Genomic DNA, 26,288 nt, shown 5'->3' on the forward strand with positions numbered 1-26,288 from the left:
GTCCATCAAGTCTGCTCTGCCATTCCATCATAGCTGATTTATTATCCCCCTCAACCCCATTCCCTTAATCTTTGACGTGCTGATTAATCAAGCACTTGGATCCAAACACTCAGAACTATCAAACATTGTCAACACTTTCATTTCCAAAAATCACTCATTGTGAACCTCACCTGTACCCTCTCCAGTGCCAGCACATCATTCAGATAAGGGGCCCAAAACTGTTCAATATTCAAAAAGGTAGATCAATCATCCCAAAGAAAATTACAATGCTAACATTGTATTTGCCTTTCTTACCATGGGCTCAACCAGCAAGTTAAACTTTAGGGAATCCTGCATGAAGACTCTCAGGTCACTCTGCACCTTAGATTTTTAATTTTTCCCCATTTAAAATATAGTCCACATCTTTATTTCTTCTGTCAAAGGACATGATCATCATCCACTACCCTACATTATATTTTATATGGACAAAGTGGCAGATAAGTATACAATCTGCATGAGTAGGCACCCTGCTTCCTCAACACCACCTGCCCCGCCACCTGTCATATGGTCGCAACCTTAGCCACAAATCCATCAATTCCTTCATCCATATCATTCCCATATGACTTGAAACAGTCCCAACACCGAGGCCTGCAACACACCACTAGTTACCAGAAGCCTACCAGAAAGGGCTCCTTTATTCCCACACTTTGCCTCCTGCAAGTCAGCCAATCTTCTATCCATGCTTGTACCTTTCCTGTAAAACCATGGGCTCTTGCCTTGTTAGCAGTCTCATGTACAACACCTTGTAGTCTCATGTGGTCTTCCAAAAAATTCAAACAACATCCATTGACTCTCCTGTTATTTCCTCAAAAAAATTCCCACAGATTTCCCCTTTAGAAAACCATGCCATCCAAAGTTTGTCAGTCTTGAGCATCGATAGATTATATTAAACATCTTAAAATGATGCTGCTTACTGATGTACCCATGGCTGTGACAACAGATTTCAGCTGTATTAGTCCAAAGTGGGGATATTTGATGATTCCCATCAGAGCTGCATGCAAACAGACACCATTTATGTCAGTGGGGTGCTGGTAACAGACCCAAATGCAAGACACAGAAGTACAAGGAACAGGACTTGACTAGAGTAAGGACGTGACAGGATTCAGACCAGGAGCAGGGACAAAAACACAGACTTGGGCTAGGGAAAGCAGGACCAGGACAAGAAACCATGGACTAGGAGACAAGGCTTCAACTCCAAGTCCAAGACTGGACAAGGACCCAGAACCTGGGTCTTGCCTTGGGCTTGGACCCCAGAACCAGGCAAGAAAATGATGTGGCTTCAGGACAGGACATGGCTGGGGTCTAGAGGCCTGAGCTTGGAGACAGGCTGGGGTCTTTGCTCTTGAGGCTTGAGGCTGGGGCCTTGGGTCATGAGCTTGACTGTGGGATCTTCATCTGGAAATGTGGAGGCTGATACAGAGGCTGGAGCTGAGAGACCAACTGGGAAATGAGCATCAACATAGAGCCCAGACTTATCCTTCAAAAAGCCAGGACTCATCATTAACACAACACCAACATGAGGCAGGACAGTACATAGACAGAGCCAGGACTCAACCTCTCCACACCAAGGTGGGACAGGTCCACCTGTTGGGTAACAGCAGAACAGCCAGACTTACCCCACAGAGGCAAGGACAAGAAGAGACAAACACCAAAGAACAACAGGGTTGCTCCAAGTCACAGTTACAGCCAGCAACCTCAGCTGGCTACAGAAACAGCCAGATCCCTACCTAGCTCAGAGTAACTGGCAGCCACTTAGCTGGCCTAGGAAACAGCCAAATCCATACTGCAAAGTCTACTCCAACAAATGGCAACAAGGCTCCATGAAGCAGTGGTTCACCAACCAGGCCTAGAGATCACAAATGGTTTCACTAGACTTCCATTAGCAAGTTGCTCTAAGGGAGACTGACAAGACAAACCAGCAGCCCATACTTAACCCCAGGACTACTTATATTCCAAGCCCAAAGATGGGAATCAGGTGCCTATGATTAACTCAACCAAACGAGGGACAGCTGGAAGACCTGGAGTCTTGAGTCCACGGACCAGACCGTGAACTGGAATGCAGACTTTACGGACCGGACCATGACAATTTAAGGGTGCCATCTTTGGTTCACATCTCCAAACTTCGTTTTGTTTACATATATGACCTAGTTTTAGATTGAACCAAAACAATTTCAATCTTCAAGTAAAAGTTCATATCTCAGCAAATGTATTCAGAGTGACTTCTTGATGTGTACAGTTGCTGAAATCAGTCACAGCTTCAGAAAGGGAAATGAGTCAAGCTGTCTGAGGAGGTGGAGGAGGCAGGTGCAATTATAACACACGAAATGTAGTCAAATAGGATTAGCATAGATGTGCATTGTGGTCAGCATGGGTAATGTGGGCTGAAGGGCCTTTTTCTATGCTGCACTTTCTATGATTTGGTGATTCCCCATCTCCCACCAATCACCCTCTCCCCCCACCCTCCATCTACTATTAATCTAACACTAGACTCTGTGAACACAATACTGTGGCTGTATTGGGCAGCGTAAACCCAAGCTCCAACAGTGTAGTAAACCACTCTGCTTCGGCAGGGTCCTGGGAGTGGAGTGGTGGTTAATTCAAGCTGAAGGTTATTGTGGGGGTGGGTGTAAAGTAGAATATGTATGAGCAAGGGTGGAACTCTAATACATCTATGGCTAAGGTGTTAGTCTCGCATTTTCTCATATCAGGAGCTGAAAGGAGAAGTTTCAGCCAGTGAATTGGTGCCAACCCCATTCGCTACTAATTGACTTGTCTCCTGTTCTTTCCCACACACTCGTGAGTTCCTCCGATATGTCCACACATACTGAGGGTAAGATGCCCTTTGACCCACCTCAACATGCTTGTGATGGTGGGAGGAAACCCAGTGTTTCACAGGGAGTACTTGCAAACTCCACACAGTCAGTAACAAGAGAAAATCTGCGGATGCTGGAAATCCGAGCAACACGCACAAAATGCTGGAGGAACTCAGCAGGCCAGGCAGCATCTATGGAAAAAGGTACAGTCACCGGCGGAAACCCAAGCTGAGTCCTGCCGAAGGGTTTTGGCCCGAAACGCCGCCTGTACTTTTTTTTCATAGATGCTGCCTGGCCTGCTGAGTTCCTTCAGCATTTTGTGTGTGTTGCTCCACACGATCAGAACCCAAGGTCGGGATTGTGAGTCAGTGGCTCAAGATGAAGCCACATTCAGGTTGGAGGAACAACACCTTATATTCCGTCTGGGTAGCCTCCAACCTGATGGCATGAACATTGACTTCTCTAACTTCCATTAATGCCCCTCCTCCCATTCTTACCCCATCCCTTATTTATTTATTTATTATTTTTCCCTTTTTTCCTCTCTCTGTCCCTCTCACGATAACTCCTTGCCTGCTCTCCATCTTCCTCTGGTGCTCCCCTCTCCCTTTCTTTCTCCCTAGGCCTCCCGCCCCATGATCCTCTCCCTTCTCCAGCTTTGTATCCCTTTAGCCAATCATCTTCTTAGCTCTTAGCTCCATCCCTCCCCCTCCTGTCTTCTCCTATCATTTCAGATCTCCCCCCTCCCTCCCACTTTCAAACCTTTTACTATCTCTTCTTTCAGTTAGTCCTGACGAAGGGTCTCGGCTGGAAACATCAACTGTACCTCTTCCTAGAGATGCTGCCTGGCCTGCTGCATTCACCAGCATTTCGCCCAGAACACCCAGCAGACCAAGGAGATCATTGTGGACTTCAGACATGCTAGGAGCCACACTCATGTTCCCATCTACATCAACGGAGCTGTAGTGGAGCATGTATCAAGCTTCAAATTCCTTGGTGTCCACATTTACGAGGATCTCACCTGGTCCCTGAACTCCTCCATCCTCGTCAAAAAGCCTTTATTTCCTGCGGAGCATCAAGATAGCTCACCTCTGTCCCAGGATACTGACGGACTTTTACCGCTGTACCATTGCGAGCATACTCACCAACTGCATCTCAGTGTGGTATGGCAATTGTCCCGTATCAGACCGCAAAGCACTCCAGCGTGTGGTGAGAACTGCTCAGCAGATTATCGGCATCCAATTGCCCACCATTGAGAACATCTACCATAAACGCTGCCTGGGCAGGGCGAAAAGCATTATCAAGGATGCATCTCACCCTAACCATGGACTCTTTACTCTCCTCCCATCCGGTAGGCACTACAGGAGCCTCTGCTCCCACACCAGCAGGCACAGGAAGAGCTTCCTCCCTGAGGCTGTGACACTGCTGAACCTCACATCACAGCACTAAGCAGTATTACACCCATATTGTACTGTCTCAGTACTTTTATATTTGTGTGCTGTAGCACTTACTTTTTATTCGTAGTTATTATGTAAATAGCACTATTCTTTGCATTTCTGGTCAGATGCTTACTGCATTTCATTGACTTTGAATCTGTGCTCGGCACAATGACAATAAAGTTGAATCTAATCTAACCTAGTCTAATTTTGTGTGTGTTGCTTGAATTTCCAGCAGCTGCAGATTTCCTGGTGTTTGCGTTTTTGACATTGATATTGACTTTGTCTTGATGACGCTGAGAGAAAGGTTGTTGTCATGACACTATGGGGTGCCACAGTAGCAAAGCAGTTAGCTCGGTGCTGTTACAGTTTGGGGCGTTCCAGAGTTCAGAGTTCAATCCTGGCATCGTCTGTAAGGAGTTTGTACATTCTCTCCCATGACCACATGGGTGTCCACTGGGTGCTCTGGTTTCCTCCCAAGTTAGTAGGTTAATTGGTCATTGTAAATTGTCCTGTGATAGGCTAGTGTTAAATAGATGAGTTGCTGGGCCTTGCAGCCCTGTGGCCCTGTTCAGAGCTGTATCTTTAAGTAAATCAATCAATCAATCAATAAAAATAAATATGTCACTGAGTTCTCAGTCTCCTTCCTGTAATCCCAACAAGTATTCAGTCAAAAATTCACTAACCTTCTCATGCTTCTGATTTGATGTTCCTGTGTGACTATTGGAGAGCAGGGTGATTAATTCTGCTTATCCTGTTCCTTCCTCAGCCAATATCACAGTAATTCAGTGACTAATTATTAATCTGTCTGGTTCGTTAGTAACTTAGGTCCCACATTTTTGGTTATCTCTTCTTTCACTGAGATATCATTTTCTGTCTCTGCAGAACCTGGGGCTGTTTTTTTCCCTTAAGGAAGGGTGTGCTCTGTAATTCAAGAGGTTGTTGTTATACTAGCTGTGCCACCGATTTCTCAAAAGATGTGAAAGACTCCTTGAACAAAACAACTCTATAAATGTCTCCCACTGCCCTCTGCAGAGTTGAGCCTGTTTACAGGAGTGGCTTTTTGTTTGTGGCAATCCTGATCCCATCAGCTGAGCTGGGTGTCAGTGTCCTCCCATTCAGTAGATGCAGTTCTTGTGTTGGAAGCTTATTCACTTCAGACTGCTAGGACTATTAAACACTAATGGTGTAAACAACGAACAGACAAAGGCTATTGCTGGATCCTTTGTTGCCCTGATTGAAAGGGCTGGGGCTGGTTAACAGTCTGTTCTGTGCCCTATGTCTTAGTGCTGCTACCATTGACGAGCTTTACTGCACGTCTCTCACACATCTTCCAGCTTTTGTTGGGTTGCTGTTTCCAGTCTTGGCCAGAGGGCACCTCAACCACCTGAACATTCCAGTTGCAGTCCTTTGAAACAGCAGGGGAATGAGAATCGAGTTTCTTATCACGGCAAAGACAGAAATTACTATAAACTACAGAATAAATAGTGCAAAAAATATTAATGAGGTTTTAAATCAGAAACACGATAGATTACAAGAGATCCACAACCAGGAGAAAATCTGCAGATGCTGGGAGTCCAAAGCAACACACACAAAATGCTGGAGGAAATCAGCAGGTCAGGCAGCATCTCTGGAAAAGGGCTGACACCCTTCAACAGACTAGAAGAGATTTTTTAAGCTGCAAGACCTAGGCCTCCATACCGCCTTATGCAATTGGATCCTCGATTTCCTCACTTGCAGACCCCGTCAGTATAGTTCAGTGCAATGGCATCAGCGCCAGACTCCAGAGCGAAGGCTCCCGAGTTCGAATCCAAGTCGGGCCACCCCTCCACGAGCATGCTTTCCATCTGTGCAGGGTTGAGCGTCGAACTAGCCACTCGGCCCCATTTAAAAAAAGGGTCTAGTCAGGAATGTTCATATTGTGACCTGGTTAATCCGAAAGGAGACCAATCCTGACACCGCACACCAGACAAGAATGGCTGACCATCTGATGCGACACGCTAAAAAAGAGTACACGATCACCATCAGCACTGCTGCACCACAAGGCTGTGTGCTTAGCCTCCTGCTCCTGCTCTACTCACTGTGTAATCAGTTTGTGAAATTTAATTGCCAGTATCTGAAACATTGTGGTTCAGTGCCAAGCATAAAACACAGGACAATACCACAACAGACAACATAATAGCAACCAACAATTTACAAGACAATAATACAAACAGAATCAGATTTAATATCACTGGCATATGTTGTGAAATTTGTTAACTTTATGGCAGCAGTACTGGGGAATACATGATAAATATAGAGAAGAAAACTGAATTACATTAAGTATATATATGTCTATTAAATAGTTAAGTTTAATGCAAAGTAACAGAGATTTGAAAAAAGCAGTGAGGTAGTGTTCATGGTTTCAATGTCCATTTGGAAATCGGATGACAGAGGGGAGGGTCCTCAGTGATGGATGCTGCCCCACTCCTTGAAGTTGCCTTGGAGGCTGGGACCCATGATGGAGCTGACTAGTTTTACAAGCTTCTGCAATTTATTTTGATCCTGTGCAGTAGCCCCACCCCCCACCCCATACTAGATGGTGATGCAGCCTGTCGGAATGCTCTCCATGGTGCATTTGTACAAGTTTTTGAGTGTTTTATTTGACAAACTAAATCCCTTCAAACTCCTAAAAAAAATATAGCAGCTGTCTTGTCTTCTTTATAGCTGCAACAGTATGTTGTGTTAGGTCTCTAGAGATACTGACACCCAGGAACATGAAATTGCTCACTCTCTCCACTTCTGATCCCTTTATCAGGATTGGTTTGTGTTTCCTCATCTTACCCTTCCTGAAGTCCACAATCAGCTCTTTGGTCTTGTTGACGTTGAGTGCAAGGTTGTTCTGCGACACCACTCAAATAACCGGTATATCTCACTCCTGTATGCCATTTCGTCACCATCCGAAATTCTGCCAACAATGATTGTATCGTCAGCAAATTTATGGATGCTGTTTGAGCTGTGCCTAGCCATAGAGTCGAGGGAGTAGAGCAGTGGGCTGAGCACACATCCCTGTGCTTAGCCATGAGCAATTACCAGTTAACAGTCCCATGTGCAAACTTAAATACACTGCATATAAAAAGTATTCATCCCCTTGGAAGTTTTCGTGTTTTATTGTTTTACAACATTGAATCACAGTGGACTTTATTTGCCTTTTTTTGACACTGATCAACAGAAAAAGGCTTTTGTGTCAAAGTGAAAACACATCTCTACAAAGTGATGTAAATTAATTCAAACATAAAGCACAAAATAATTGATTGCATAAGTATTCACCCCCTTTAATATGACACACCAAATCATCACTAGTGTCGCCAGTTGGTTTTAGAAGTCACATAATTAGTTAAATGGAGATCACCTCTGTGCAGTCAAGATGTTTCAAGTGATTATAGTAAAAATACACCCGTATCTGGACGGTCCAACTATTGGTGAGCCAGTATCCTGGCAAAAACTACACCATGAAGAAAAAAAGAACAATTCAAGCAACTCCGAGAAAAGGTTATTGGAAAGCACGTCAGGAGATGGATACAAGAAAATTTACAAGGCACTGAAAGTACAATTAAGTCAATCATCAAGAAATGGAAAGAATATGGCACAGCTGTAAATTTGCTGAGAGCAGGCTGTCCTCAAAAACTGAGTGACCGTGCAAGAAGGGGACTAGTGAGGAAGGCCACCAAGAGACCTGTGACAGCTCTGGAGGAGTTGCAAGCTTCTGTGGCTGAGATGGGAGAGACTGCACATACAACTGTTGCCCGGGTGCTTCACCAGTCATAGCTTTATGGGAGGGTGGCAAAGAGAAAGCCACTGTCAAAAAAAATTCTCATGAAATCTCAGCTAGAGTTTGCCAGAGACATGTGGGAGACTCTGATGTCAGTTGGACGAAGGTTCTATGGTCTGATGAAACCAAAATTGAGATTTTGGACCATCACACTAAACGCTATGTTTGTCGTAAGCCAAACACCGCACATCATCAAAAACACACCACCCCTACCGTGAAGCATGGTGGTGGCTGCATCGTGCTGTGGGGATGCTTCACTGCGGCAGGCCCTGGAAGGCTTGTGAAGGTGGAGGGTAAAATGAATGCAGCAAAATACGGGGAAATCTTGGAGGAAAACCCGATGTAGTCTGCAAAAGAACTGCGACTTGAGAGAAGATTTGTTTTCCAGCAAGACAATGACCTCAAGCATAAAGCCAAAGATACACAAGAATGGCTTAAAAACAACAAAGTTAATGTTCTGGAGTGGCCAAGTCAGAGTCCAGACCTCAATCCAATTGAGAATTCGTGGCTGGACTTGAAAAGGGCTGTTCACTCATGTTCCCCATGCAATCTGACAGAGCTCGAGCAGTTTTGTAAAGAAGGAAGGGGAAAAATTGCAGTGTCCAGATGTGCCAAGCTTATAGAGACCTATCCACACAGACTCAAGGCTGTAATTGCCATCAAAGGTGCATCTACTAAATACTGACTTGAAGGGGGTGAGTAAATGTGCAATCAATTATTTTGTGTTTAATAATTGTTATAAATTTAGACCAATTTGTAGAAATTTGTTTTCACTTTGACACGAAAGGGTCTTTTCTGTTGATCAGTGTCAAAAAAGTCTAATTAAATGCACTGGGATTCAATGTTGTAAAACAAAAAACTTGAAAGCTTCCAAGACGGGTGAATACTTTTTATAGGCACTGTAAATGCAAACATGTGAGCAGATTCTACAATTATCAGCAGAATAAAAATAACAAGAAAGACCATTTAAGGGATTTTGTGTAGGGACAGTTAGGATAGTACACCTGAGGGATTTTTGTTGAGAATCTGGATAGCTACGGGAAAGAAGCTTCGGAGGTGACACATAGTCCTGGTGGTGATGGATGTAGCGTCTCCCTGATGGCAATTTGGTGAATAGGTGACTGCTAGGGCGGATGGAGTCAGCAGTAATTTTTTTCATCTCTTTACTTTGCTCTGACAATGAATAGATCGATGATACTATCGGAGCTGAGAGCAGTCCTGTTTGCTGGGTGACCCACTTGCTGCAACCACTTATGACTATGACCAATGTACTTTTAACTGTGAGGCTAAGTACAGCTCCAATGCCATATTTAAGTTTGCTGACAACGGCACTGTTTGCTCAATCAAAGGTGGTGATGAATCCCTGCAGCATCCGGTGACTTTGTGATCTCTGTCTCGGAGGCCGACGTCAGAAAATCTTTCAAGAGGTTGAACACTTGAAAAGCATTAGGCTCCGATGGGGTGGCATCTGATGGTCTACCTGTACCAACCAACTTCTTGGAGTGTCAAAGAGCATATTCAATATCTCACTGCTGCATTTGCAGGTTAGCACCTGCTTCAAAAGAGTGACAATCATACCAGTGCCCAAGAAGATCAGGGTGAGCTGCCTGAAGGACAATGGTCCAGTGGCACTCAGATCTGCTGTGACGAAGCGCTTTGAGATATTGATCATGGCTAGAATCACTCCTGCCTAAGCAAGGACCTGGACCCTCTACAATTTGCCTATCACCACAATGTGTCTCCAGTGGCTCCAATCTCACTGGCTCTCCGTTCGGCCTTGAATCACCCGGACAATAGCAATACATATTTAAGGCTACTATTTATTGATTACAGCTCAGCATTCAGCACAATCATACCCTAGGTTCTAATCAACAACCTGTAAACCTGGGCCTCTGAACTGTATCTTTGACTTCCTCTTTAGGAGACAACAGTCAGTGCAGATTGGGAATTACATCTCACTGGTGCAGTTCAAGGATATGTGCTTAGCCCAAGCTCTACTTTCTCTGCCATCACGATGGCGTGGCGGTACAAACACGATCTGTAAATTTGCCGATGACGAAACTATTGTTGGCAGAATTTCAGATGGTGGCGAGGAGGCGTACAGGAGTGAGATAGATCAGCTGGTTGAGTGCTGTTGCAACAGCAAACTTGCACTCAACATCAGTAAGACCAAGGAATTGATTGTGGACTTCAGGAAGAGGAAGTCGAGGAAACCCTCACCAGTCCTCGTCAATGGATCACCAGTGGAAAGTTTCAAGTTCCTGTAAGTCAACATTTCTGAACATCTATCCTGGACCCAATATATTGATGCAATTACAAAGAAAGCACGGCAGGGGCTATATTTCTTTAGGAGTTTGAGGAGATTTGTTATGTCACCAAAGACTCTAGCGAATTTCTGTTTCCACTTTCAAATCTCTTACTAGCTCTTCTTTCAGTTAGTCTTGACGAAGGGTCTCGGCCCGAAATGTCTACTGTACCTCTTCCTAGAGATGCTGCTTGGCCTGCTGCATCCACCAGCAACTTTTATGTGTGTTGCAGCACATTTCTACAGATTACTATGGAGAGCATTCTGACTGGTTGCATCACCGTCTGATATGGAGGGGCCATTGTAAATTGTAAATTCTCCCAGCTCCATCACTAGCCTTCTCAGCATCAAGGAGAGCTTCAAAGGTGATCCCTCAGAAAGGTAGTATCCATCTTTCTCCAGAGGCACTGAAGATGTGTTGCCATTCCTGGATGTAGGTGATGGCTTACTTTTCCCCTCTGACCCTAGGCCCTGTGTGTCTAACCTTTGCCATTTGGTCTTTGTCTTTCAGGTGGGACGACTGAACTGCTACGAAGGCCTCATACCAACGCCATGGCAACTGGAGGCAGCAGGGCACTGAGAGGGGGTAATGTGTTCCCAGACGTGTGGGTAGTTTTTGTTTCCAGTTGTACCTCCATCTCTTCAGTAAGGACCCAATACAATTAACCTTGGTGAATTCACTAAGCATCCAATTGATCCTTGCATTGGATTCCTCAGTAACTGCTGTTAGAAGGAGGTGTGATGATTTTATGAAGTTTGAACCAGTTTTAAAAGTAAACAAGTTTGTTGGATATGGTAGACTCATGAAACTGGCAGCACAGACAGGAGTTCTTTAAGTACATCATATCCATGCCAATCAAAAAGGAGCCAGACAGGCAAACCAATCCCAGTTCTCAGTCCGTAGTCTTGTAGCTTACAGCTCTTCCCCTTATCCAGGTATTCTTAAATGTAGGGAGAATTTCTGTCTCCACCACCTTCTCTGGAAGTGAGTCTCAAAACCCACTGTCCCTTGGGTGGAAGATGATTTACTTAGCTCCTCCCTAATCTTTCTGTTGTTGACTTAAATGTGTTCTGTCTGGAGATTGTTCTATGCGGAGGAAAACATATGCATCTTGTTCACCTCTTCTTGGTTGTGTGTACAGTCATCAGCCTGTTTTGCCTGATCCTTCTCAAACACAAGGTTGAAGGAGAGGGCGTCTGACAAAGTTGAAGGTGGCAGATTGAACAGTGTAGTGAAAAGCCCCAGGATCTGAGAGAAAGTGGCTGGAAAGTGTGCAGCCAGTAGCGTTTTGACCTCAGGCAAGGACCAATGCGGCAAGTACATGCATCAGGTAGGGCCGTTATGTAGTCAAAGGCTCTCCACTGACTGCACACAAAACATGGAACAGGCCCTTCAGCCCATCGTGTCTGTGCTGACCATGATGCCCAGTCCAAACTGTGACTTCATCCACCTGTACATGCTTGGAGCTTACTGATCTAAGATGACTGTTCCCAAAAGGTTTCTCCATATACACTTCAATCCCTATAGGAAGTCGTCCAATTTTGGCTGTATGTGGCCTTGAATTTTAATGTTAGAGGGCAGAGTGGTGTGGTCAATACAGGTGATACAGGAATTTAGTCTTACAGATGTTCAAGCATATCGATATGACCTGATCAACAATCCACCAATTTCCCTTGAATTTCTAAACCTTCCTTCACTCGATTGGATGATTAGAGAACAGTTGCTGCATTGTTGTGGCAACTGTTCCATCCTTGAAATCCTCAAATTGCATTGCAGCCAACAGAGTTATTAAAATGGATTTGCTGCTTTAATATTTATACACAGTGATATGTTGGTTGAGGATAAACATTAGTCAGGCTGTAAAGGTACCGCAGGTCTTCAACATAATGGTTATGTTACTGAACCGGCAGCAGGGTTCAGGAGCTTTGTTTCAGAGATGCTCATTAACCCCGCTGCGTTAGCTAAGGAATTTAAAATCAAATGACATCCAATTTATAATGAGTCTTATGTATCCACCTAATAAAGAAGGGGAAACCTCCAAAAAAAGCCTGATGTAGCTTCAGGTGGTCAAAGGATGATGCTGGGGGAGGGGGGTCTCTGCCTGAGAGATCAGAGTGCTGCCACTGACATCTGAGATGTCTGAATGGCAAAAAGCCGAGGCACAACTCTCCCTCCCTGAACGCCAGTGTGGTCACTGAGCATCAGACAGCAACACCACAGATGTAGACCAGGGCAGAGAGCTTCACCCTTCGCAGGCTTCCCTTGTCCCTGAGCCCAATAGAGTGCACTCAGTCCTGAACACATGGATCTAGTTCTCTCAAAGCATTTGGAGAGAGTGGTGTGAGCCTACCTCCCTTACCCTGGCCAGCCATAGTCAAGAAGGGAAGGACCAAAGATTTGAGAATCTCACTGAGGACATCTTTGAGTCTGTGTTTCCTTTGTCCAATAATTGCTTAAAGAAAGCTGACGAATTGTTAACATTTAATCTGTTCATTAAGCAGAAGTCCTGAGGTTTAGCAGGAGTCTAATGGTAAAGTTACCAGCCTGTAACTAAACTAAGGAGCATTAATTCAAAGAGGAATTAATCATACTGTAGCGATGTGCTACACACAGCGCTAGAATAACCACACGGAGTCAGTGAGCTAGAGTTGCAATGAAAGAGATTTATTCAAACTTCGCGGCCCGCTTTAAAGCCTACCCGTTCCCGCCCTCCCTGGGCGGGACTACTGTGGGGAATGCATATTCCCAGACCCTTTCTGCGCGCGGGATTTTCCCCCTGCTGGTGAAGATGGCCTGGCGCCCTTTTTGCTGCTGGCCCTCTGCCTGCGCGCGCTGTTTCGTGAGCCGGTTCGTGGGTGCCAGAAAGTGGGTTGCCACATAACCCCCCCCCCCCCCAGAACCGGCGATACCTCCCCCAATGTCCACAGTCTGGATCGGCCTCTGTTTGGGAGGTCTGCCCCTGCGCCGCGGTGCCTGAGCCTGGACCGGTTGCGCCAAGTCCACATGGGCCAGTTTGAGTCGGTCCACCGTGAAAACCTCCTCTCTTCCCCCAATGTCCAGCACGAACGTGGACCCGTTGTTCCTGATCACCTTAAACGGCCCCTTGTAGGGCCGCTGTAGCGGTGCCCGGTGTCCGCCCCGTCGTACAAAAAGAAACTTACAGTTCTGCAGGTCTTTGGGTACGCAGGTCGGGTTCTGTCCGTGCTGTGAAGTGGGTATGGGGGCCAGGTTACCGAGCTTCTCCCGTAGTCTGTCCAGGACTGCTGTGGGTTCTTCCTCTTGCCCCCTTGGGGCTGGTATGAACTCTCCTGGGACGACCAGGGGCGCGCCGTACACCAACTCGGCCGACGAGGTGTGTAGATCCTCTTTGGGCGCCGTGCGGATTCCGAGCAGGACCCAGGGAAGTTCGTCCACCCAGTTAGGCCCCTCCAGGCGGGCCATGAGAGCCGATTTCAGGTGACGGTGGAAGCGCTCCACTAGTCCGTTCGACTGTGGGTGGTCGGCAGTTGTGTGGTGTAGCTGTGTTCCTAAAAGTCTGGCCATAGCCGACCACAGGCTGGAGGTGAACTGGGCGCCCCTGTCGGAGGTAATGTGGGCCGGTACCCCAAAGCGTGCTACCCAGATTGCGATCAGTGCTCGGGCGCAGGATTCGGAGGTGGTGTCGCTGAGCGGGACTGCCTCTGGCCATCTGGTGAACCGGTCTACGATAGTTAGGAGGTACCGCGCTCCTCGTGACACTGGCAGGGGCCCCACGATATCCACATGGATGTGGTCGAACCTCTGGCGGGTGGGTTCGAACCGCTGCGGTGGAGCCTTGGTGTGCTGCTGCACCTTGGCCGTTTGGCACTGCATACACGTTTTGGCCCATTCACTGACCTGTTTACGAGGTCCATGCCACACGAACCTGTTGGAGACCAGCCGGACAGTTGTCCTGATGGAGGGGTGCGCTAAGTTGTGAAAGGATTCGAACACCCGCCGGCGCCAGGCTGCTGGGACAACGGGGCGGGGTTGGCCAGTAGCTACGTCACATAGTAGGATCCTCTCACCTGGGCCTACGGGGAGGTCTTGGAGCTGCAAACCGGAGACTGCAGTTCTGTAACTGGGGATCTCAGCGTCTGCCTGCTGTGCCTCTGCCAGCGCTGCATAGTCCACCCCCTGGGACAGGGCCTGTATGGTAGGTCTGGAAAGTGCGTCCGCCACGACATTGTTCTTTCCAGAGACATGCCGGATGTCCGTCGTGTACTCGGAGATGTAGGACAGATGTCGCTGCTGGCGGGACGACCAGGGGTCGGACACCTTAGTGAACGCAAAGGTAAGCGGTTTGTGGTCTGTGAACGCGGTGAAGGGCCTACCTTCTAAGAAGTACCTGAAATGCCGGATTGCCAGGTATAGTGCCAATAGCTCCCAGTCGAAAGCACTGTATTTGAGTTCGGGTGGTCGTAGGTGTTTGCTGAAGAACGCCAGGGGTTGCCAGCGACCCTCGATGAGTTGTTCCAGCACTCCACCGACTGCTGTGTTGGATGCGTCCACCGTGAGGGCAGTAGGAACGTCCGTTCTGGGGTGCACTAGCATCGCGGCGTTTGCCAAGGCTTATTTGGTTTTAACGAAAGCGGTTGCGGCCTCTTCGTTCCAGGTAATGTCCTTGCCCTTACCCGACATTAGAGTGAACAAGGGGCGCATGGTTCGGGCTGCTGAGGGGAGGAAACGGTGGTAGAAATTCACCATACCCTCGAATTCCTGCAAGCCTTTGGTTGTGTTGGGTCGGGGGAAGTGGCGGACCGCGTCTACCTTGGTGGGCAGAGGGGTTGCCCCGTCTTTAGTAATCCTGTGGCCCAGGAAGTCGATGGTGTCGAGTCCGAACTGGCATTTGGCTGGATTGATTGTAAGGCCGAATTCACTCAGGCGGGAGTAGAGCTGGCAGAGGTGGGACAGATGCTCCTGCCGACTACTGCTGGCTATGAGGATATTGTCCAAATAGATGAATGCAAAGTCCAGGTCGCGTCCCACCGCGTCCATTAGCCGCTGGAAAGTCTGTGCGGCATTCTTTAGACCAAACGGCATTTGGAGGAATTTGAAAAGTCCGAACGGGGTGATAAGTGCTGTTTTGGGGATGTCGTCCGGATGTACAGGGATTTGATGGTATCCCCGGACGAGATCTACCTTGGAAAAGATCCTTGCGCCGTGTAGGTTTGCTGCGAAGTCTTGAATGTGCGGCACAGGGTAGCGGTCTGGCGTTGTAGCCTCGTCCAGTCTGCGGTAATCACCGCATGGTCTCCAGCCCCCCGTTGCCTTGGGCACCATGTGAAGGGGGAAGGCCCATGGGCTGTCGGACCGTCGTATGATCCCTAATTCCTCCATCTTCTTGAACTCCTCCTTCGCCAGTCGGAGCTTGTCCGGGGGAAGCCTTCGAGCACGGGTGTGGAGGGGTGGTCCCTGGGTCGGGATGTGGTGCTGTACTCTGTGTCTGGGCATGGCTGCCGTGAACTGCAGTGTCAGTACTGATGGGAAATCCGCCAGGACCCTGGTGAATTCATCGTCGGACAGCGTGATGGAGTCCAGGTGTGGGGCTGGCAACTGTGCTTCACCCAGGGAGAACGTTTGAAAAGTCTTGGCGTGGACTAATCGCTTCCCTTGCAGGTCGACTAGCAGGCTGTGGGCTCGTAGAAAATCTGCCCCCAGCAGTGGTTGGGCCACGGCGGCCAGTATGAAGTCCCACGTGAACCGGCTGGAGCTGAACTGTAGCCGCACCGTGCGGGTGCCATAGGTTCGTATTGTGCTGCCATTAGCGGCCCTCAGGGTGGGTCCCGGTTCTCTGTTGCGGGTGTCGTAACTCGTTGGAGGTAAGACGCTGATCTCCGCTCCGGTGTCGACCAAAAAGCGGCGTCCCGACTGCTTGTCCCAGACGTACAGGAGGCTGTCCTGATGGCCAGCCGCCGTAGCCATCAGTGGCGGCTGGCCCTGGCGTTTCCCGGGAATTTGCAGGGCGGTCTGCAGCGGCGGGCCTCCGTGCCCCACCGCTGGTGGTAGAAACACCATTGTTCGTTGGGCTCGCGGCTTGGTGATCTGTGCGACGGATGCCCATCTCTCTTTCCTGGCATTCCACAGCACATCTGCTCGGGCCGCCACCTCCCGGGGGTTGCTGAAATCTGCGTCGGACAGCAGCAGGCATATGTCCTCGGGCAGTTGCTCTAGGAACGCCTGCTCAAACATGAGGCAGGGTTTGTGTCCTTCAGCCAGGGCCAGCATCTCGTTCATTAATGCTGACGGTGGCCTGTTTCCCAAACCATCCAGGTGCATTAAGCGGCGTGCTCGTTCGCGCTGTGAGAGTCCGAAAGTCCTTATGAGCAGGGCTTTGAATGCTGTGTATTTGCCGTCCTCCGGGGGCGACTGTATAAACTCTTCAACTTGTGCAGCAGTCTCCTGGTCGAGGGAGCTCAGCACGTAGTAGTAGTTTTAACGAAACTGCGTGAACAGATGCAGCGTCGGTCATCTCTGGTCCAAATATCGTTTGGGCCGTCGGGGTCACCAATTGTAGCGATGTGCTACACACAGCGCTAGAATAACCACACGGAGTCGGTGAGCTAGAGTTGCGATGAAAGAGATTTATTCAAACTTCGCGGCCCGCTTTAAAGCCTTCCCGTTCCTGCCCTCCCTGGGCGGGACTACTGTGGGGAATGCATATTCCCAGACCCTTTCTGCGCGCGGGATTTTCCCCCTGCTGGTGAAGATGGCCTGGCGCCCTTTTTGCTGCCGGCCCTCTGCCTGCGCGCGCTGTTGTGAGCCGGTTCGTGGGTGCCAGAAAGTGGGTCGCCACAACACTATTTTATTGAAGAAGTTCAACCCAAATAATTAAAGTTGCAATTAAACAAATAAAGGCTCTATGATTCTGCTTAATGAACTCAAACCCTTGTACTTAAAATTCTATTACTGGCATTGTGTTGCCCTCCAAAAGGAGGAAGGGAGCAGCCATCTTGATTGGCTGCAGCCGGTGTGGTGACTGTGCTCCCAGGGAGTTCCGTGTGGCAGTGATTTATTTTCAAGTCAGAACTGTGTGTGATACAGAGAGGAACCTGCAAGTTGTGGCCTGCCAACCTTGTCCTCAGTGGGAGAGCCTCTGGTTTGGTAGAGCCTGGGTGAATATCTGTAGATGACGCACACTGCAGCCAGCAGCTGAGGGATGCCTGTCAATGGTGTGGAGCTGTTTAGAGTTGGATTTGCTCTTGTCTAGGCAAGTGGAGAATCTTCCATCACATTTCTGATTTGTCCTGTGCTATGGGATATTCAGTTGTCCAGCAACCTCCTCCCCATTCCGGAACCCAAACCTTGGGCCTCGCTCTGGGAAAGTCCCGGTGGATGACCTCGCGGATAACCTCCTGAGATGCTCGTCTAGCAGCTCATTCAGGACGCAGTGGAATCCCTTTCTCATGTTGTAGAACAAAAGAGGCGCCATCAGATTGTCCAGCAGGACAATGACTCTCAGTCTGAGACCTGAAGCATTCTTGGCAACTCACCTCACAACACCTTACACTAGGCTAAACAGAGTGAGCACTCCGGCATACACAGTAACTTACCCACTCTGACGCTGGAAAATTCACATCATGTCACATAAGCTGCAGTAAGTCAGTACAGGAGCTTCATTACAAGTACCACAGGACGGTTACATACAGTAAGTGCTCAGTGTGTATCTGCAGTAAAACCACTGTTTCTGTCCTTACAGGTAACCGGGTCAGAGTGAGACGGAAGAACCAGCGTCGGCAAGCAGGAGCTTCCCACAGAAGAGTTGGCCGAGCTGCGACGTCGAAGCCAGAACGGATCTGGCCCGGGGGAATCATTCCCTATGTTATAGGGGGCAATTTCACCGGTCAGTGTGAGTCTGAAAGATAAAAGTCTTAACTTTTACTGTGACATTCTTTCTGGATGTGGTAGCGGCAAAGGCGAGCATTTTTTTTTACTTTACATTTCAGTGTCAGCATCAGCTATAACCCTGGCAGCTGTAGGGTGGGTTGGTGTTGAAAGGACAGTATAGCTCGACTGTGTCCTATCCAAGCTTCACCTGCCCTGACAGTGTTTGACGAGGTGTGGCAGTGAGCGAACTCAGTGCCCTCTCTGTCCTCAGAGTGTTCGATGGGGCTTTGCTGAGGGAGGTCTCAAACCCCACGGTGCTACCCCACGAATGTTTGAAAGGACAGTGTGAAAGACCTTTCACTCTGTACCTGATATCTTGGTAGCAACTGTGTATTCATCGTTACAAAATGCTGTAATCAGTAACAGCAGTCAGTTCGAGGGAACAGAGGCCGGGCTGAGGTGGTGCCCAGCGGTAACACCTCTGGGCTGTAAGTTCCTAACTCCTTCTGAGTGTCGTGGCTTGACCGATTGGAGCTCACTCCAGGGAGTTGTTTGAGCTTCATAATGTGAGATCTGGAAAATGCGATTGACTGCTGAGTTTTCCTGATATTAGTTACACAGGTGAGGTCATTAAACAACTTCTGGGGCTGTGGCAAGATCCCAAAGGCTCATGTCCAAGATCTTCCTCTTTGGCAACCTTTCCCCATTGTGTGCCTCTGCGGCAAGCCCTCCACCCAGCTGTTCTGGTTTTTACAACCCCTGTACCAGGACCGGCTCCTATCATTACTGTTGCCGTGGAAGCAGTGTGCTTGGCACTTTGCGAATCACAATACTGACACAGGGTGTGCAGGAGTTTTGTGCGTGCAGGTCAGAGGTGCACATCTGGGCGTGGTTCCTGCACTGCAGCATCCTCCAACTGGGAGGATTTTTCCAGCCACATGATGAGCTGTGCCGAACAGGTAGACATGAGCAGCTGAGGTAAAGTAGAGGCACAGGTGGGGAGTTTTAACGGGGCATCTGAGTGGAAAGGTTGGACAATTATAGGGGGACAATTTCACCGGTCAGTGTGAGTCCGAAAGATAAAAGTCTAACTTTTACTGTAGCATTCTTTCTGGATGTGGAAGCGGCAAAGGCGAGCATTTTTTTTTACTTTACATTTCAGTGTCAGCATCAGCTATAACCCTGGCAGCCTGAGGAAAAACTTCTTCACCCAGAGAGTTGTGGGTCTGTGGAATGCTCTGCCTCAGAAGGCAGTGGAGGCCAATTCTCTGGATGCTTTCAAGAAAGAGTTAGATAGAGCTCTTAATGATAGCGGAGTCAAGGGATATGGGGAGAAGGCAGGAATGGGGTACTGATTGTGGATGATCAGCCATGATCACAGTGAATGGTGGTGCTGGCTCGAAGGGCCGAATGGCCTACTCCTGCACCTATTGTCTATCGTCTACTTGGCACAGAGAATAGTTGTCATCTGGAACTTGCTGCCAGAGGAGGTGGTGAAGTCAGATACAGTCACTGTTCAAGAGGCATTTGGACAGACACTTGATGTAGGCTTGGATACAGACTGGATGTGGGCAAATTGGATTAGTGTGGAGAGGCAGGAAAGGTCAGCATGGACAGATGGACTGAATGGCACGTAGCCTTCTTGTCTGTGGCTTCTGTCTGTCCAGCTGGGCTCATGAGCAAGTGAAGGACTAAAACTGAGGAGTTTCTGTGTGTTGCATGGGTGACCAGACTAACTTGGCACTTTTGTGTGCAATGGTTTAGGAATGCAGAGAGCCATATTTAAGCAAGCAATGAGGCACTGGGAGAAGTTCACGTGTGTCACGTTTGTGGAGCGATCGACTGAGGACAGCTTCATCGTCTTTACTTACAGACCATGTGGGTAAGTCATTCAAGTGAAGGGGTTAGGAAACCCCGCACCCAGGTGAACATTCAAGTCCATGGACTTCTTGGCTCTGGAGCTGTCAAACTGTAGGAATCCCTTGATTGTCTCAGCTCTGGGCCGCATTGGGTGGGCTTCCAGCTGTACTGCAGCATGTGAGCCCATGTAGTGAGGAATACTGTACTGTTGCTGGTTCCCAGGGTTCCACAGCATCTTCTACAGCAGGGACTCGTAACCTGGACTGTGTCCCTCTCAAATAATAAGGCCATAAGATATAGGAGCAGAAACAGGCCATTCGGCCCTTCAAATCTGTTCGGCCATTCCATCATGGTTGATTTTAATATCCCTCTCAACCCCGCTCTCTTGCCTTCTCCCTGTAACCTGTGACGCCCTGATTAATCAAGAACTTATGAACCTCCACTTTAAGTACCCGATGACATGGTCCAAGCGTGGAAGATGGTGGAGGAAACCGTGGTCAGGAGAGTGGGAAAGGTGGGGTTGGGACGGCGGGAAGGGGCAGTCGGAGGGTGTGAGATGCTGGGGACCTGGGGCCAGGAGAGTGGGAGATTGGTTTAGGAGGACGGGGAGGGGACGGCTGGGAGGATGGGTAACAGTGCGGAATCTATGGTCAGTAGGGCTGGGGTGTGGGATCCCAGTGTCAGGAAGGTGCTTCACTGCCTCGGGTAAAGCCTGCTTCACCTGATGGCCTGGGTGTTTGGTGTGGGATCAGACCTTGCTCTGGTTGACATCCCAGTGTGACTGGTCCCCAGGTGCTGCTCGTACGTGGGTCGCAGAGGGGGTGGACCCCAGGCCATCTCCATCGGCAAGAACTGTGACAAGTTTGGGATCGTGGTGCATGAGCTGGGCCATGTGATTGGGTTCTGGCACGAGCACACCCGGCCCGACAGAGATGCCCATGTCAGCATCATCAGAGAAAACATCCAGCCAGGTAAGTCAGCACCCTTGCCCAGCTCCTGGGCAACATCTGCACAGAGCTAGTCCAATCCACATCTGTAACTAGAACATGTCAGCAGCCCAGGGAACACACTTTTAAGTACCAGAACACAGCCGTGCTAAAATCTGCATTGGAACCAGGGAACATATCTGAACCGACCCACCGTCACCAAAACCCAGGGCGTATGCTTCCCTCAGAATCTGGGGAAACATCTGTATTGTGATCTAGTGAACACGTCTGTGTGTACCTGTGGGATGCATTGACCTAGGGGAACCGCTGTACAGCGGGACTATCTACACATCAGCGAGCTGGGAAATATATCTACACTGACACACAGAAAATGTTGGAGGAACTCAGTAGGTCAGGCAGCATCCGAAGGTCTCAGCCTGAAATGTTGTTTCCAGTAAGATGGTGGTACAGCGGCCAAACAAAGGTGTAATGTTCATTACTTGCATCTTTTTTTGGGGGGGATCACAAGACACTGTTGGACATTGAGATCATCAAGTGCTGCACGTCTGTCTCACTGGCAAGTTGCTCGATGGTGGTGGAGCTGGACTCGTTGCATATTGCATTGCTCCCTGCTACAACCAGCCAAGGAGGAAGGCATCAGAGCCGGTGTGCTACCTAACAAGTGGTGCAAATGAATGTCTTGGTCATTCTTCTTGTGGTCGCAAGACCCTTCTGGACATACGGCAAGTCAGGTTCATTGGTGAGACCAATGGCGGGGAGTTGCGTGGCCTCGGTTGTGGTGTCAACCAGGCCTTCGTGCCGCGGGGTTGCCTGTTGCAGCCACCCAGGGGAAGGGATGCCAGATGCAGTGTGAGGAGAGCGCTGGAGTTTGTGCTGGGTTGGAGGCTGACCCTCCCGTCGGTGCTGCCCTCCAGTATTCGCTCAGTGGTAGTCAGGCTGGATTGCGTTTGTCTGCGGCGACACTAGCCTCTGATGAGAACTGCTGCTCTAGGAAAACATCCCATGTACCACCAACCTACAGGCTGTGACATTCAGGGACTTGGGCTGTATATTTTTTGCGACTGTATGTTTTCTGCTATCATAACTAGTTCAAGTTCAAGTTTAATTGTCATTCAGCCATACACAGGAATACAGCCAAATGAAAGAGCATTAGCACAAATAATTATGATAGCAGAAAGACGTACAGTTACAATTTTTTAAAATAATAATATAGCCCAAGTCCCTGGTGCATGGATTGTTCTGGAGCCATGTTTCTGTGAGAACAAGCTGCACCAGTTCCTCGTTTCGCACAAGTGCAGCTGCAGATGAATGCAATCCAGCTTGTCCTCCTGGGAGAGAACATTAGAGGGCAGCACTGATGAGAAGGGCCAGCTCCCAACCCACTGTGGAATCTAGTGGCACACAGGCGGCTCTGGCATCTCCATCCCCTTAACCGCAACAGGTGACCTTAGGCACGAGGCCTTGTCCGCACAATGACCAAAGCAACCCAGCTCCCCCACCACTGATCTCGCCAATGAGCCAGTGAATTAGACTTATGGTTTTCTACATCACCAATGTTGAACAGGGTCTCACGATCACAAAAAAAAAGTCCAAGCCTATCATTTCCACCGTGTGTTGGATCGCGCACTGCCTGGGTGGCTGAAGGAGGCTGCAACCCAGTGCACAACAAGTCCAGCTCTGTCGTTGTGCAGCACCCGTTAGTGGGATAGACCTGCTGTGCTCGATGCCCTTAATACCCAGCAGTGTCTTGCGACCATAATGCACACAGAAAAGGACGAACATTTGAACCTTCGTTTGGACCTGGAGAGGCCACCGAGCACTGCCATCTTACCAGAGCTATATGTGCTGTGTGCTGTGTTTGACTGTTGGTACTGTGTTTTGCAGTTTGTCCCCAGAGGAATGCTGGTTCGTTTGGCTGTATTCACGTGTCCTCCACCGCCTTGCGGCCATACCCACCCATGGGAAAGGCTTCAGGAGTAAACCCTGAGGAAAAACCTGGAGCTGGGGTTCCTGAGGCAGTTTGATGTTGTTTACCTTTTCACTCTGGCAGCCTCTGCAACGACACTGGTGCCAAGCTGTATTGGCGCTTGTCCTTCCCTTGGACACAATCCACCAAGGCCCCTGGGATCGACGGCTCCTTACCGTTCATGTGTATGGTTGAATAACAGTGTTTGAACTTGAACTTCATTTCCATCATGGATGCTGCATTTTGTGTGTCTCGCTCAAGATTTCCAACATCTGCAGAACCTCTTGTGCATCTACACTACGGTGTCCACCAGTGGGACCAGAAGAAGGGTTGGGTTCATCGGGATGCAGAACACAAGGGACCCATCTCCGTTGATATGAGGAAACACCAGCCTTGGGCTTTGGGGAACAACTACACAGAGGCACATCTGCACAGATTTTAAGTGGGACATGTCTATCTGCCCATCACCCACACTCTACTGTCCCCTCCCCCTACTGTTCCCATCGGCAGGCCTTTGGTGCCTCCACCCATCCCCTCCCAGCCCTCCTCACTACCTCCACCTTCCCTCCCTCGTCTGACTCCATCTGTCAATCAAACCCTCTTCACCTAAGTCCACCTATCACTTGCCAGCCCTTGCCTCACCCCTCCCCCTCAGTACTTCATACCAGCTATCTCTTCTTTCAATCCAGATGAAAGGTCTCAACATGAAATATTGACTGAACAATTCCCTACACAGATGCTGCCTAATTCACTTACCTCCTACATCTGCTGGAGGAACTAAAGCTTGACCCAGAAACTGAAATTTCAGCTGGGTTTAAACAGAGTCTCAGGCTCAAGCTACCTCAGGGACCCCAGCTCCAGATTTTTTCTCAGGGTTTACTCCCAAAGCCTTTCCCATGGGTGGGTATGGCCGCAAGGCAGCGGAGGACGCGTGAATACAGCCAAACGAACCAGCATTCCTCTGGGGGCAAGCTGCAAAACACAGTACCAACAGTCAAACACAGCACACAGCACATATAGTTAGTTTAGAAAATGACTTGTTGGCTAAATTTCCTGCTATCATTTTGCCCCTCACTGGCTGAGACTAATGTACCCTGTTTCTGAGTGCTCTGAGATATCACCCCAGTCCAGCTGGGCATCACACACCAAGGATCCAGCCACACGTGCTGGGAGGTGTGGTTCATGAGAAAAGTTTCAGCCTCAATGTGACAAAGCGTGTGGTTCCTCGTGATACCTCTCCCGCTTACACAGTAATGCTGATTGTCGTTGTGTTTGTAGGGCAGGAATACAACTTCCTGAAGATGGAGCCCGCTGAAGTGAATTCCCTTGGAGAGACTTACGATTTTAATAGCATAATGCACTACGCTAGAAACACCTTCTCCAGGTTGGACTTTAAGGTTATGTGGATTTAGTTCTTCACACCTCCTGTACATGTTGATAAGTGGTTACGGAGCATTCACAATGACTCACCAGACCTGATTTAGATGCAACCTACCCAGCCTGTATAGGTCTCACCTCACCCAGAGCTGGTCCATGTGCCCCGCAGATCCAAACCCCTCCCCCTCTCTTGCTTCTGTGCTCATTCTGACCGGGAGTAATCTGAACACCACTTCCCTTGGGTCCCCTCATTCAGTCTCCTCCCCGGCTCCGTGTTATCTGCCTGAGGTACTTCCACCATCTCTTGGGCACCGAGGTGGCTCAGAGCCTTTGGTTGGTCACCTTCCTCCCTCACTAGCTGCTCGGTAAGGTCTTGACCTTGGCACCTGGGAAACGAGATATCATCCTGCAGTCACATCAGCTGCCACAGAGGCCCCTGTTACCCCCAGCCATCAGGCGTGGCTCTCCTGCCTTCCACCCCGTACAATTGGGTAACCGTTGTGCTGTGGGCTTGGCTCTGACTTTACTGACCAGAGTTGGGGGGTGATGGTCACTCACTGTCCCAGCCCAGCAACACTCTCCACACCAGGCTGACCCTCCACTTTAATTATTATTTTCTGATTAATTTAACAGAAGGATTATTTTAATTGGATGTTTCTGGCTTGAAGTCATGGACAAATAGGGCCTATGACAGTCTGTTCTATGTTAATTGGACTCTGTTAAAAATACCATAAAAAAACACCTCCCAATTTCACTGTTAACTGTCCAGCTTTTAGACACCATTGAAATTGGATTTCCTGTTGCCGTTATTCACAAAGGCACAGTCAGATCCCAGGGAATGCTAGGGATTTCCCGGACCTTGCCAGCATTCTATTATGCCATTGGATAGATGGCAGTGAATCTGACCATACCCCAGCAGCACGGGCAAAGGTTTGCAGCTGTGACTTCTCTGCCTGTCCCACCTCAAACCCTCTAAAGATCTTTCCATCTCAAGGCAGCCATGAGATGCTGCTGGTGTTGGTGAAGCCTCCATTATCAGGACTTAAGGTTTTAGATGGCGATGCTGATTAACCCGAACACTGCAGAATTTCTGCACCACCGTGTCTGAAATTGGCTCTGTTTTAGCATGCAGACTGTCTCTCCTTAACGGAGTATGAACAGGTGGGGGCTAACTCAGAATCAGAATCAGAATCCTTTATTATCGCCAAGTATGTGGACACATGCAGGGAATTTGATGCCGGTTTCCCTGAGCTCTCGCTGTACAGAGTCAAAAAGCAAACAAAACAATAGTGCAAATAATCGTGAACTAGATACAATGAGGTATACCTGTGTATGTACGGGTGGACTTGGTTTATAATAGACTAAACTTCAAGTGTTCATAAGACTGATGGCATACAGATAGAAACTGTTCTTGTACCTATTTGTCCTGGCATACAGTGATCTAAAGCGCCTACCAGAAGGAAGGAGTTGGAACAGGTGATGTCCAGGGTGTGATGGGTCTACAATGATGCTGCTTGCTCGCTTCCTGGCTTTAGATGCATATAAGTCCTGGATCGAGGGCAGCTTCACACCAATAATCTTTTCCGCAGCCCTGACGGTTCTTTGGAGTCTATTCTTGTCTTGTTTGGTAGCTGATCCAAACCAGACAGTGATGGACGAACAGAGAACAGACTAGATTATTCCTGAATAGAATTGAATCAGCAGCTCCTGAGGCAGGTTGTACTTCCTGAGTTGACGTAGGAAATACAACCTTCAGTGGGTTGGAAGTCCTGCAACTGTACAAACTTTCTTAAAGGGGAGTCTTTGGGCATGAAAGGGAAAACTATCCAGCCTGTCCAGAGTTTGAGCCTTATCTACGAGGTCTCTGTGTCCCAGGGAGACTTCTGCTCCA

The 26,288-nt window shown here is 48.7% G+C and overlaps 1 protein-coding gene across 1 annotated transcript in view; it reads left to right on the forward strand.

The window, feature by feature from the left end:
- LOC134358206 (tolloid-like protein 2) overlaps nt 1-26,288 on the forward strand; it is a 126,630-nt gene that overhangs the window by 49,045 nt on the left and 51,297 nt on the right. Inside the window, exons 3-7 of the mRNA XM_063070204.1 lie at nt 10,913-10,987; nt 18,120-18,263; nt 20,012-20,129; nt 20,900-21,078; nt 24,299-24,404. Of these exons, the coding sequence (XP_062926274.1) occupies nt 10,913-10,987; nt 18,120-18,263; nt 20,012-20,129; nt 20,900-21,078; nt 24,299-24,404 (622 nt within the window). The remainder of the gene's footprint in view (nt 1-10,912; nt 10,988-18,119; nt 18,264-20,011; nt 20,130-20,899; nt 21,079-24,298; nt 24,405-26,288) is intronic.

The sequence above is a fragment of the Mobula hypostoma genome, chromosome 18, assembly GCF_963921235.1.
Source record: "Mobula hypostoma chromosome 18, sMobHyp1.1, whole genome shotgun sequence".
Taxonomy (NCBI): domain Eukaryota; kingdom Metazoa; phylum Chordata; class Chondrichthyes; order Myliobatiformes; family Myliobatidae; genus Mobula; species Mobula hypostoma.